The 14405-nt window shown below is 39.8% G+C and overlaps 2 protein-coding genes across 2 annotated transcripts; both read right to left on the bottom strand.

The window, feature by feature from the left end:
- Nucleotides 1–238: 238 nt before the first annotated feature.
- LOC149013729 (uncharacterized) lies at nt 239–7046 on the bottom strand. Its single transcript, XM_089158953.1, has one exon. It carries the CDS (start codon nt 6782–6784, stop codon nt 4817–4819), a length of 1968 nt encoding a protein of 655 aa, XP_089015079.1. The 5' UTR covers nt 6785–7046; the 3' UTR covers nt 239–4816.
- Nucleotides 7047–9300: 2254 nt separating this feature from the next.
- Nucleotides 9301–12084, bottom strand: LOC149013728 (LOB domain-containing protein 19-like). The gene is made up of 2 exons (XM_089158901.1): nt 11660–12084; nt 9301–10168 (listed from the first exon to the last, which is right to left on the bottom strand). Exons 1-2 carry the CDS (start codon nt 11948–11950, stop codon nt 9866–9868), a joined length of 594 nt encoding a protein of 197 aa, XP_089015027.1. The 5' UTR covers nt 11951–12084; the 3' UTR covers nt 9301–9865.
- Nucleotides 12085–14405: the final 2321 nt, after the last annotated feature.

The raw sequence follows: 14405 nt of genomic DNA, 5'->3' as shown, positions 1-14405 counted from the left end.
CCCCAAGCATGGCTTCAGTGCTTCACACTGTAATTGTGTCACAACAATCTTTTTTAATCCATCACCAAATTGCCATCTCCCCTGTTTGTTATCTCTGCTCGAATGGAACAGAGGAAGTGGAACCCATTTTTTCTCCACCATTTGGGGGAAGGTCTTCTGTCCAAATGTTGGCCTTAAAACCAGAGGATCCTCTCCTTTCACGCGCGGGGTGGGGGTGGGGGTGGGGGGGAGCGGATATGCGTAAATATGACTTTTGGTGGTTCACTTATTTGTGATGCTGTGAGTCAACTGACTTCTAGTGCAGCCATTGGTCATATTTGGTCCATAGATTATGGCATCTGGAACAAGCTTTCCTTCTTCTCTTCCAGATGTGTTGGCTTCCCAAAGTTCAGGTTTACAGTTGTTCCCCAGGACCCTCCCTCCTGCTGCTGCCATCTTCTTAGGGTTCCACTCTGTTTGTTTAGTAATTATTTCTTCTCCCCCTGTTCTTAGAAGCCTTGTCCTTCTCCAGTTCTCCTTTTAGTAATGAAACTTTTATTCATCCAAAGAAAGAAAGAAAGGTTTTTTATTTTCATGGATTTCTTCTTATCGAAGATCTACAATCTTCCTGGAGCTTTAGTTTGAAGATTTCTACTGTGCTATTTTCTCAGGTTTTACTGCTGCTGTTTTCTTTCCTACAGCGGATCAATTCAGCCACTTGGGTTGGATTGCTATTGTCAAGGTTATCCCCAAAGAAAATCCTTTTTACTGCCAATGGAGGTTGGTATTTCCTATCAGACCTATGCTGGTCTAGTCTGTTTAAGCTGCAACTAGGAGTTTCTCCTTTTTGCTGTTCTTTTGTGTGCTACATCTTTTGGTCTGGCTGCTGGCCACTGTTTCTGATATATTGGTTCCAAGGTTGAGTATATCCTGGTCAATGATGTTATGGTAGTTTGAAGTTGCATCTCATGATTTATGAGTGTTAAAAATACTCTGTAAAGTAGCAGTGCAGGGGGAATACATCTCAAATATCAAATGTTGTGTTCTGTCAATGATTTACGGATGCAGGCACAGACCAAGGCCACTTGGACCACTGAATAATACTTAGAAGATTGGTATTCTAGTTCAAAATCTTAAATCTAGCCCAACACCTAGCAATTGGTAGTGCAGTTCTATGGATAGTCATCATGGGTTGTCCTTGCTTGAAATATTGCCAAATGATGGTGGTATCTAAAGTTCAGAATAACTTGTCTAACCATGAGTCATGTTTCTTCTCCTTGCTGCTCTTCTCTTCCGTTTTTATCTGCACTGGTAATGATTCCCCCTAGTTCTATTGTAAGTTAATAAGTTATAACAAGACTTGGTTTCAACAAATTTAAATATCAAGATCTCCGAACCCAGACATAAATTTAAACAATATAAAAGGACTTCAATCCTATGCATGAAAAAGCATTGTACATGATTTCATAATAAAAGAACTTTTACATTGTAATTATTGTTAGATGCCTTCAATTATTTCATAGCATTAGATACAATTTTTAAGGACATACACTAGGACATGCAAGAAAAAATCATGAATGATGAAATTTCCTACTTCGGATTTAGAAGAAAAAATGGCCTAATGTTCAATCCTGAAAGCTTGTTCCCTTAGACTTCACGAATCAGTAGATCACATCAATTTTCTCTGAAAATCCCATAACCCAGTAGCAAGAGTTTGACATTCTGAAAATCAGCTCAGTACAAGAATTTGCTTGAAATAGGAAGATGGTAACGATACACAATCAAAACTCCCTAGGCATTGCATGCAAAAGAAAATGAAGGATAACATTACATAATGAATCATGTTTAAACAAAAATTTGACTTGATTCAGTTCTAACTCGAATCCTGGACCTAGCCATTACCCTACAGTGGTGTTTGATGAGGTGTGAGAGGTTTTTCATGTTGGCACCACCAACTGACAAACCTACGATCTACCTGTCTAATGTAGAGGTGATACGTTGGTAGAGACAAACACTAATGAAACCTATGATGTCTTATCGCAACTTTATGTGGTTGTCTACAATGATCCAAACAACATAAAGAAAACTAAGGTCAACACAAAAAAGGGGATGAGGGAGATATGATGTGCAAAAAAATAAAAAAACGGTAGAAATATAAGGAAAAGTCAAGGATGAAAAATAGAAATAAAAATAAAATAAGTACGAGGAAAGAGGCACAACCCAGCAAATGAGAAAATTCTCACCAAGTGGGCTCTGCCAGGATCCTTGCCCTCCAATAGGCCCTATCCAAGGTCATACTTGGTACAAACAAGGCCACACATGTACTTTCTCAGATCTCACATGGTCATTCTAAGCCTGTCCCAAGCTATCTCAGCTCCTTCAATCAGGATCATGTCATTCCCCCTACTGTGACATCCCTAGGCCTCTGTTGAACATGACCACACCATCTCAAATGACTCTCTTGGAGCAACTCTGAAGTCAGATCTAAGTCAATCATTCCTTACTTTATCCTTTCAAGTCTTCCACACCCATCTTAACATCTTCATCCCTACAACAGAAAAGCTTCTAGATATGGCACTTCTCAACTGCCCAACAATAAGCCCCATTCACCACAGCCAGTTGTACAACAGACCTGTAGACCTTCCCTTTAAGCTTTAAAAGTGGCAATGACAAAGTGCTGAATTCATTTTCCTGGTTTGGGTAACAAATAGAAACCATAAAAATAAAAAGAGCAAGATGAGGAGGATATGCAGGAATTTTATTTACCGAATTATCCAGTTGTCTCAACTCCTCGATGTTAATAAAGAACATTTTGGGTATAGGCCATCTGAGAGGGTGTCAATTCACTTGGGGCCATGGCTCTGACACCAACTGACGAGCTTTGCTAGATTGAAATATAACAAACAGTAGAAACCAGAGTCGCAGTGAACCAGAAAACCATGAATAAAATCATGAATATTGCAGAAACAAAATGTTATTAGAACTTGCATACCACATTTCTGATGGAACTGGAACTAACATATGTTAGAGGTTTGTAATGGGGTATGTCATATGTGGTAAATATAGTAATGGTTAAATCAAAATAAAATGTGCAGACAGATAATAGCAAGGAAAACCAACCACGTCATGATCATTAGTGTAAGCATGCTGAAGTATGGATCAAAGGAGAATATATAGTGAGCAGAATATTTCCAAAATCCAGCCTAATTTGATTGTTATATTCTCTGAATCATAGGCTGAAGTTTCAGACTTAGGCAAGGAAAATAATTCCAATTGCAAGATTTGTAGCAGTATGTTAATCAATGGAAGATGAGAGAAACTATAAGAAACAAAATAGAAAATTATATGATAATACAAAAGAGGTTAAAAATTTCCACCTGCAGGCAATTCTGTATAACTCTAAATGAATGGAAGAAAAGAAAAGGAAGACGAGAATATGATCATAGGTTTCATCACCATGCACACACTCACATACAGTTAGCTTTCTCATACATCAACTGTAAAAATCAACGAACTGATTACTAGAATACGAACTCTCCTTGCTCTTAGCTGCTCAGCAAACACTAAAAAGGAATCCCTCTAGAAAGGATCCTTAATGATTATAAGGAAAATAGAAAGCAACTAAAATAGAATCCAGGCTGGAATCCTTCCGGAGGGTCCCCTGTATTACATACAAAAGAGAAAGTGACAAAAATGGAACTTTTATTTAAGACTATGATCACTAAGTGACTCAAAACATGAAATTATAAACTAAAAATTTGACATATTACCTACTCAATCCAAATAGGCATTAAATTCCTGATTTTTTGGGCTTAAGGAATGGGCCTGTTACCAAAAATAAAAAACTCAAAATATATAACCATTGGACACTTAAAATGGGTCTAAAATATTGAACTACAGGTTGACTTGGCGAAAAAAATAGAACGATATTAGAGTCTCTACATTCTTCTCCCATGGGATATGAGATGCATTATTCTAGAATTAGTTCTGACACTATTCAACTTGGGTTACCATACAATAAACAGATGTAAAGGTAGAGGGCCTTCCCAATGACACGAAGTAATCCATCAGTCGAGTTTTTTCGGCTACGGATTTAGTAATGCGCTCAATGGACTCCAAAAGAATGCTACAGTGGATTCCTTGGAGGACAAATGGCTCCTTTCACAAGATTGATGTTTACCATTAATCCCTTCCATTTTTCTATGTATACTCGTCAAGTTTTCAGTTTGGAATTGTATCAAATTTTTCACCCAGCAGCAACTCTATTTTACTCAAATTTCTGGTTAGTTCCCCTGTTTTTCATTTTTTTAAGCTAATGGAATTTTCCGATTTCTGGATTCTTACATTACAGCAGACATACTTCTAACAACCTTACATCAAAAGCAACACAGGAAGAATAGCTCCAATCATAACATGCAAATCAAGCAAAGTGGCAGAAGAGGTTCATGAAAAATGTTACAGAAAAGTTTAAGTTCCTGCATCTATCAATCCAGTGTGAGCCCATGTAATGCCTCCTCTTAGCAGTAGGGATGCAATAGAAATGGTGCACATAAACTAAAATAATTCTATGTAGACAAGATACTGTGATTATCATAAAAACTTTAAAGAACCAAAGAGGAGAGAAGTCCACTATATGCTTATGGTAAGATATCAAAGCCTGCGAACATGGTTAGAAAAGTTAATGAATCTTGTGCAAGCAGCCAAAAGGATACTCTGCACAGCTATCGAACAGTAAAGATGCCAAACTATGCGTGTTAGGTTATAATATTCAGTGTACATAATATATAATCCCACTTTCAACTAAGCCCATCACTTAAGCTATAACTATGCTCTACAATTACACAATCTCCTCATGCCTGAATCCACTATCCCCGCAATCTGTACTAGGATCCAAGCTGCAAGGTGAATCATACCACTTAGAATTATCTGGGTAGAAGCTGTCTACCTGTATACCAACAAGACTCGCATCCATTGTACCGTCAATCCTCATGGGCTTAATCAATTTCGAATCCTCACAATTGAGGATGCTCTTCTCATCGAAATCATCACAAGCATCCTTCAACCACTTATCAGATTTACAGTTATCACTGATCAAAGACTTTCTACTCCTACATTCTGTGCTCATTTGATCCCAAGGTGCAACATCCACAAGTGTCCGTCCAAAACTATCATCATCATCCTCAATGAGTTCAGCATCCTTGCCATTCCCATATAACCGATCATGGTGGTGGTCACCCCAATGTGCCAGATCATTATCTCCCACCAAAACATCTTCTGGCTGTTGCTTACCATGAAGTAATCCCAGAGGCCTAGATGATTCCTCCCCAATGCTCCTAACTCTATTCACAACTTCTGAGAGTTCTCTAGACACCGAACTCACTAGCTCTTGCGGCATTTTTGTGATTCTTCCCTCAAGCAGCCCAATTTCAGCCTTAAGTTCCTGTACCTGGTGCAAAACTGAAAGCTGAAAATCACCATCGTCCTTACCCGGAAAGGCAAATGCATCAGTTTCGGTATCCTCATTCATCCCATACACAGTATCCTGATCCATCAAAAATCCACCTTTATGCCCAACAACCCTATGTATGATCCTAGCGTTTCCATCCAACGGACCCGGTTCATGCCCAGAATGCACAGCATAAAGCTTGAACACGGCCATCCCCTCCTCCTGATACACAAATGTCTTGTCTTTCTCGTTATAGTTTGAAATCGGAACAATTGCCCTAATCCGGAAACCGCAACCGCACCGCTTAGACGCGTAAGGCTCCCTCTTCAAAATCCTCGATTTCTTCGCTGCAGGCTCCCCCGCCCGGTGACAAGCATAGTCTTTAACTTCAGCCATAAAGGGTTTGTATCTGATATACTTCTGACGAATACAAAGGACAACCTTGTGTTTCGCCGCCAGCTGCTGAAGACGGTGAGGGACCTCCTTGGCAGGAACATCGAACGACTCCGTGTACTCGAATCTGCGGCGTTTAGTCCTGGGAGCGGACCCTGAAGCATCAGAGCAAACAGGGCAGGACGCAACACAAACTCTAATAAAGGATTCGGGAATACCGTAGAATTTGGCTCCTACGGTCCAAACTTGCTTGATACGTTCAATAGTCTCTTTCAACCCTAGATGCTTGAGATCGGCATCGCCGTGGAAGCTCATGACGATGTCTTGCCACTGATCAATGAAAGACACATACTGCTGAGAATTGTTCTTGAAATACAATACCTCGTTACCATGAGCATCGATGTGAGCGTTGAGCTTGTCTTGGATGCGCTTCCAAGCCGTGAGGTAAGCAGTATCCTCGTTTCGGTCCTTCCAAACGGAACGCCAGCTCCTGAGGACATCTCGAGGGGTAGCGTTGCGGATCTCTTCAGGCGTAGCAAGCCGACGATCTAGAATACACTGGACCATGAGAGCATGAGAATCGCGGTTGAAGGTGTAGAACTGAGACGAGATGTGAGGTTCAGGGTTGATGCAAACCGGTGCACGCTGGTTTATGCCCGTGGAGACTGTACCATCAGCGGCGGAGGAGGAGACGGTGCCGGTGTTGGTGTGGTGATGAGTGTCGTCGGCGTCAGACGAGCTAGGGCTTGGTGAGTCACCGTGTTTGTCTTCTTCTTCATCTTCATCGTCTTCGTCTCTAAAGACCACAATTTCGGAAATGGAAGGGAGAGAATAGGGTTCTTGTGCTTGATTTTGTGGTGGTTCCGGTGGCGGAGGTTGCAATTCCTCTGTTTGGCTCATGATCTGGTGGTCGTAGCCGTGGTGGTGCTCCTGGTGGTGGAGGTCCGGAGCTTTGTCGCGGCTCATCAGAAGCGGAGAAAAGTGGGGAACGTGTGTCTCGGTGGTGATGGTTGATTTCGGGAAAGTAGATCTTCATTTTTTTCCTCCTTGTACTCTTAGTTCGAGGCTTTAGATTGAGTTATGTTTATGTATTTCTCCCATTTTAATAATAGGAGTTTTTAACAATGCCACCTCACATTTAACTCTCTCTCTCTTTTTCTTTCTTTCCTTTTTTTTTTCCCATTCCTTGCAATATCTACATGAGGGGTTGGAGGAGACTCTACGCTTAGAAAATATATCAAACCAGATGGTTCAATTTAAATTTAGAGATATATCTTTTAATATTTTGCTCCCACCATAAGTGAGAGATCATGCATTGAACACCAATTTGTTGGCCATGTCGCCAATAAAGGAGCATGCATAATGTCTCAAAAACTAAACCCAACCTTAAGAGAAAGTCAAGGATTGTCTAGAGCGAGGCCAAATGAGGGTTATGGCTAAACCCCACAGCGAACGGGAGAACAGACAAATTGGGACTGTTCCAACAAAGAAATTGATCGGAGCTAACATTAAGGTACCGGTTATAAGGAAGGATTGAGTGGGGACTGGGGAGGCAGTGGCCGGTGAAGGGTCTCCAAGTGGTGATGCAGCCTCTATGCCAAACTAGCGATGATTAATTAACTATGGGGGAGGGGGACTGATAGGACAAGATTCCACACAAAGGAAGGGGAGACGGAACCTGAGAGGGAGGAGGACCCAAAGATCCAGTCATTAGCAGTGGGGTTGAAAGATGGGGTGGGAGGTTGGACCAAAATTGAGCAACACTCGAGGGGAAGAGGGTAGGAAATCTAGGAATTACCAAGTATGAAATGTGAGAAGAGGGTGAATTTCTTCAAAAAAATTGGTGAATACAATTTCAATTGTTGTTGTACACTTCTTTTCGAGCCTATATCCTCTACGCATAAGGGTAGAGGTCAATGCTCCCCTCACATCTCTCCACCACATATTATGAGAGAATTTCACCTCTGAATTGTGACAAAATGAATTAGAGATGGGACCCCCAGTGACCCCAACATAGATCCCCTCATAATGTGTGGTAAAGTGTGAGGGGAGTACAATCATCTACCCTAACAAGTAGAGGACCCGAGTTTATTTTTTCTCTTACTCTAATAATAGGGTCTATTACAATTCCTTCACAAATTTAAATATCTCATTCGCTACAAAGATTTGCCACAAAATTGCATGGATATCCTACGTGATACGTGTAATACCCGCGTTCCGAAAGTCCAGTCCAACTAGGTAATAAACTGGTTCTACTAAATGAACAGTAAGTCGGCGAACCAAAATCAATAAGGGGAACACCGAATACTCTAAATAAAGAAGCTAATTTTAAAAATTTTGATATTGGATCTAATGACTGTAGTCTTAGCACTGATAGTGGTACCTGTGGCCTAAGTACAGTTTACCCGTGGGACCTATATATGATGAAATTAGACTAAATTGAAGATAGGAGAATAATCAAAGTAATTTTCTTTATCCCAAGGTACCTACAACTTGACTATTAAGCTGGTCTTATACTCTGTTTTTGGTAAGAGCGAGTCTTATATCAAAAGCGAGTCTTATATCAAAAGCCCGTAATTCATTAATTAGGACCTAAATGGCAATTCAATAAATTGTATGCGTAATTAATGAGTTTAAATAAAAAGTGAATTAATAAATGTATATTATATATAGTATAGTATATGCATTTATATAATCAAATATCTTTATGGGTGGAATTATCCCACCTCCCAACTTGCCACGTTGAGTGTGAGGCGGTGAACTGGTGATGCTTGGGAGTAGAGTAAGAAAGATGGGAAATAGCTGATGGGTTAGTAAAGCGGTTAAAGACTCTACCTTTTACGGGGAGGTCTTGGGTTCGCACCCATTCGACGGCATTAATTTGAGGATGTAATCGTGGTGCGCGCAAGCTGGCCCGGATAAACCTCATAAAAAAATTGTAAAAAGAAATCAGTGGATAGATTGTGGGTTCAATCCTTACCGGCAGCATATGTAATATTCTCATTATTCTCATTAGGGTTGCAACTGGGTCGGGCTTTTGCAATTCCAAGCCTAGCCCTATATGTTCTAACATGAGTCCATTCCCGCCCTAATCCTAGCTCAGGGCCAATGATTATTGTCCCTAGCCCTAAGACCTACAGGGCCAAGCCAAGCACATTCCCGCCCTAATTGGCCCTAATTAGGCCGAATCAGGTGGGTTGGCCCTGACCCTGGCCCTAACCCTGATTGGCCTTGACCCTGGCCCTGTCCCTAGCCCTAGTTGGCCCTGACCCTGATTAGCCTTGTTTGGGCCCTGATTAACCTTATGTTGGCTCTAGCCTTAGTTGGTCATGTCCGTAAACCTAAAATATCAAATGTAAATTCGTAAAATATATATCGAGTTTGATTCAACTAGCAATTTTGCTTATCAGATTCAGATATGGATAGTGGTTAACCACTCCGAGCCTAATCCAACAAGGTGTATCATGCATGCAGTTAGAGAGGAGGTGTTGATGTATGAATTGTGAGATCTAAGTCAAATCAACCATGACCCAAACAATGTACAAACAGAAGTCAAAGGATCAAACCTAACCTCTTAACTAAGAGGTGGTGGTCATTGCCAACTTGCCAACTCTTTGGTGGTGACTAAGATTCTTTTTTCTTGAAGTTTATGATTAAGCTGCCCTAAACAGAACTTACATTTCGATTTGATTTCAGTTTTTAAGGCTTGTGTTTATTTCTGTAGAAAATTTTATCTTATATACAAATAAAATGTTCTGCAAAACAAACGGAACTTTCATGAAAATATTCATTCTCTTGTCCCTTTAATTTGGTGAGCTTTTCGAAGTGGCTACTGATGTGGGTTCTGATGACCTTTCTCAACCTGTGAAATTTAATTGAAACAAAAATTAAACGGTTTCACTTCATATGTTTCACAAACACTCCTAGAGTCAAGAACCTAAGATTAATATCAGCTTATCCCAGAAAAATATGTATTTCAAGCTCAATAAGTTGCACTAGTTTTGGAGATTTGTTTTTAGGAAACTGATCTCAGAATAGGCTTTGTGGCTAACAGGAATCCGGTGACTGAATTCTTCCTTGCAAGTATTTAGAGAAAAATTCTCGTGCTAATTCCTGCAGATCGCCATTGTTAGGATCTTGGTCAGCTTGGTTCCAACAACTTGACGTGTCAAACTGTAGATGCACTGAATCAACTAATGCGGATGCACCAGAACTGGGCTGTGAGTTGTTTGATGAAGCATGGAGGCTTGCTGAAGCAGGAGACTGTGATGGCGACATGGGCGGTGGAGGAAGCTCCAAGGCTGCGAGGTGGGCTTGAATTACCGCAAGCTCTGCCTGCAAATTCACCACCTGCAGTTCCAAAATACATCTTCTCTTGGTTAATCTCTTCATGTTCCGAATATACAATTCTTTCCTCTTCTTTCAGCTGGAGAGAGCTAGGTTCACCACTGATCTAGTGATGATATAAGACATACCCTAAATCAAAAGGAATTTAACATCTATGGCAAAAATAAAGATAACTCTTAGGATTACTCATACTCTTTATAGAAAACGAGTCAATTTCATATTATTTTAAAAGCTTTCTTTACCTCTTTCTTAAAAATTCTTGGGAATAAAGATAACTAAAACGGGTTATGATTTCTCACTTTAACAGGAAAAAACATTTGCTTATGTGAATTGTTAAGCCAGACGAAAAATCCCTATGATAAGATGAACCACGCAAGAACATAGATGAGAAGGAAACACGCAAATTTGATTATGGAGTTTGGCCAAAACTAGGTCTAAAAATTCGGAGCTCAAGTTAAAGCTCGATGCACCAAATGAAGAACTATAATCTTAAACTGAATGTTCAATACACACAATCACATTGAATCTTATGAAAAATTGCAAGATTTCAACCTTGAATCACCAGATTAGATCACATACAAAAGAAGAGGAGAAGAGTGGAAAAAACCCTAGTTGCAACAACAAAAGGAACCTAAGATGAAAAGAATCTAACTTCTCAACGAATAAGAAAAATATACACTTTGACACCCCAAAAAAAAAGAAAGCATATACTTCGGTTCAAACCCAACTAATATGTGCCAGTTCAAATTTGGTACATGCTAGAGTGAACAATAATTGGTTCTCCTTCAAACAAAAATACCTTGCATTAAGAGGGTAAATTTACAGATTAACCCTCTGATGAATCATGTCTATATTGCAAATGAAATTCATATTTGAATCCTGATATTCTCGTGTCCTAATGCTCACTGAAATTAAGTAATGAAATAAAATATTTCTCTGGAGTACATATTCCTTTATTATTAGTTATTTGAATGGTCAATATGTGAGATCCATTTTTTATAAGAACCTACTAGAAAGTAGTAGCTATATTTGTTTTCATTATCTTTTAGGCAAAGCTGTGGGCCTATTCAAGAAATGCATGAGAAAGAATTTTGAATTTAAGATAAGAGTTGTTTTTTTACCTAACAAAATAGTGTGATAGTGTTTATCATTTCGTTTCCACAAACAGGAGAGCTGCATCTTTGTAGATGAACTTAAATAGATATAAAAGAATTTCTAAACCTGCTCTGTGATATGAAAATCAACCTACACATACTCCCATGAGATCTAACGCGGAGGTCTCAAATTATAACTTAGATTTCTTCCTCGAGTTGATAAATACTTGCCAAAGTCAAAAGTTCAAACATTTAAATATTACCCATTTGGCTAAGTTCCTAAGCAAGTAACAAAGACTATACTATGTTCCTTGGAAGAAGCCATTAATGGCGGTGAGCTTCCTTCAACCCATCAAAACAACTGAAACCTGCTAGAGAACAAGAAGAAAAAGGGTAATACCTGCCGTTGTAGAGCAAAGATTTGACCAACAGAGCCATAGACAGGGTCTTTAAGTCGAGCTAGTGCTTCATAGCAGATGGTAAGAACAGCATCAAGACGTTTGTGGACAGGTAAACGTAGGAGAAGCTTGGAAACGTTGCTGGCACCAAACACCTTATGCACAGCAGCGAAGTGTGAAGCACCTTGTTCTGGGTCGAAGTAAGGTGCAAAGATGCAACCCTTGATACACTTCCGGCGTAAGAACTTGCAAGCTCCACAAGGCCCACCACCATTGCTGCTACTTTTGCTCATATCTTTCTCTAGTTTCTGCAGAGGTTATGGATTCTCTCCTTCTCAAATCTAGTCTCGGTGGGGTGGGGTCGAGTGAGAGAGAATGATATCAAACGGGAGGTGTTCAGAGAGAAAAGAAGAGAGAAGAGAGGACAAGAGAGTTGTTTTTGGGGGTTTGATGATAATTAATATAATGAAAAAGAAGGATTCGTAGTTAGCTAAGCTCTAGTGGGTCATACGAAGAAAATGGCATTTTTTTTCTCCATTCAATGAATGTGTTTGGGTTTCAGTTTCAATCTTTAAAGCTACGGCAGGCCTAGCAATAGCCACCTTTGCAGCAGCTTGCGTGAAGCAAACCCACATACGATTGTGTGCCAATCAGCAAATCTTTAGGGCTTCACCTTTTGTTGAGGATTTTTTATGAGCACATAATTACCAACTTTATATTCAAATTAAGGTATTAAAAAACGCCTTGAAATTTACAACATGAATTAACTAAGATCAAATAGTTCTTAATCATTAAATTTCACTCAAAAATGATTTCTTCAATTGCTTCTGAGGCTTCAATAATAAAACAGGAAGGAGAGAAGAATTCCAAAAAATTAACAAAAGCAGTGTGCTTGTTTAGCCAACTGTTTCAACTGTTAATGAACCATCAAGTCTAAATGTACTAGAATTCTAAGTCGTCACTCCTACGATTACCAAACGCGGCATTGGAATGTATGTGACACCCATGATCCAACCAAGCCTATGACCAAATTGGGAAGGATGTGATGTCATTTCCATCAGCAGGAATAGATATGAAGAAATCACTGAAAAATCATTCAAGAGATTCCCAATTGCCAAATGCACGTGTTGTTAACTTGGAAGACAGTTGCCATCGATGTGATTGTCCAATCTCTTCCATCTTACGAAATGGAGAAAATATTTGAATTCCGTGCGTAAATGCATATAAGTATGATGCAATGGTGATGAGAGCCTCTCTCTCTCTCTCTCTCTTTCTTGTACCGTTGTTTAACTGTAGAAAGAAAGACGACGCAGACACGCATGGAGCTAAGAGAGACACGGCGTTCAGGGCCGCGCCGTCCGCCACTTGTGCGGCGGTGGGTGTGAGATATGAGTCAGTATAGACGTACGCAATCTCCATGTGGTGATGATCACTGTTTGGATTGTGGAGAAGAAAGGTGTTTAAACTTGGGGAAGGAAAGCTAGCTCCATGAATTGAGAATCACTCGATGAAGTGCTTTTGACACATCACGTTGATCGTTCATGTATAAAGCTGCAAACCTTAGGGTGAAAGGCTCCAGGAATGGAAGAGAGGAATTTAGGGACGGCGAGTACTAGTCAGAGCATGCCGTGACGGCCGGCTCATGGCAAATGACCAAAGGTGTTCAGCCTTGAGACTAACCTAACTATTCGAGAACTAGGGGTTTAGTATAGGGGTGTCAATGGTGCTGTTTGGGATGGGCCTAATGGTTTTGGGCTGAAAAACATCTAACCAAACACGGCTCATTAGCAAAATAACGGTTTTGGGTTTGGTTTCAGGTTGGTGCGGTTTGGGTTTGGGCTAACGGTTTATATTCGGGTTGACTAACGATTTATGGTGTGTAAGAAGAAAAAAAAAACAAAAAAAACAATTGAGTATCCTACAACAAAAGTGAAAATTATATGGAAAGTAAAGTTATTATTGGTCAATTTCCATTAAAAAAAAAAACAACCCATTCTAAAGAAAATAAAAAACCTAGATATTAAATAGTAAAATGACTATTTGATATTTAAATTTATGCTTAATTTTTTTAATTGTCTATACAAACTACCTAATGGTAATATAATAATACAAATACTATTTAATGTAAAATTACAAAATGGGTTGTAAACGGGTTATAACGGGTTGCGGGTCGGTTTTGGGTTGGTGCGGGCTCCACAACCCTCAGCCCAATTATGGCTCATTAAGGTTTGGTTTGGGCCGGTTTGGGCTATAACGGGCCGATGCTGTTCGGTTTTAACGGTTCGGACTATAAATTGACACCCATAGTTTAGTAGGATGCATTAAACACACCATCTCTTTTGATGCTAAGCAACACTCTCGTATTTGTTTTTGGTATATGAAGTTTATCCGGGCCATCTTGTGCGCACCTCAATTACATCCTCAGGAGAGCTTTGTCATCTGTAAATGTCGAACCCATAATCTCTTCACTGAGAAGTATGGATCTTACCACTCTACCACCATGCATTGACAATATTCTCTCATGTTGTTTCATTGTTTTCATTCTAACCAGCCTAGATTCAAGTGATTTTGCTTACCTTAAAAGGATATTATTATATGGTATATGCAAAGAGACTTATTAGGTCAAAAATTAGGGTGGGTCACTGTAAAATAGGGCTAACCCAATCCTATCAAGTAAATCAACTCGTGTGGGGCTTAGAAAAACCCTAACATGTAGGGTTTTGGGTTCTCAAACCTTGGTGGCGTTGG

The sequence above is a fragment of the Hakea prostrata genome, chromosome 6 (assembly GCF_041222555.1).
Source record: "Hakea prostrata isolate BN-2017 chromosome 6, UWA_Hpros_2, whole genome shotgun sequence".
In the NCBI taxonomy this organism is placed as follows: Eukaryota; Viridiplantae; Streptophyta; class Magnoliopsida; order Proteales; family Proteaceae; genus Hakea; species Hakea prostrata.
This window is presented reverse-complemented; position numbering and strand designations above follow the sequence as displayed.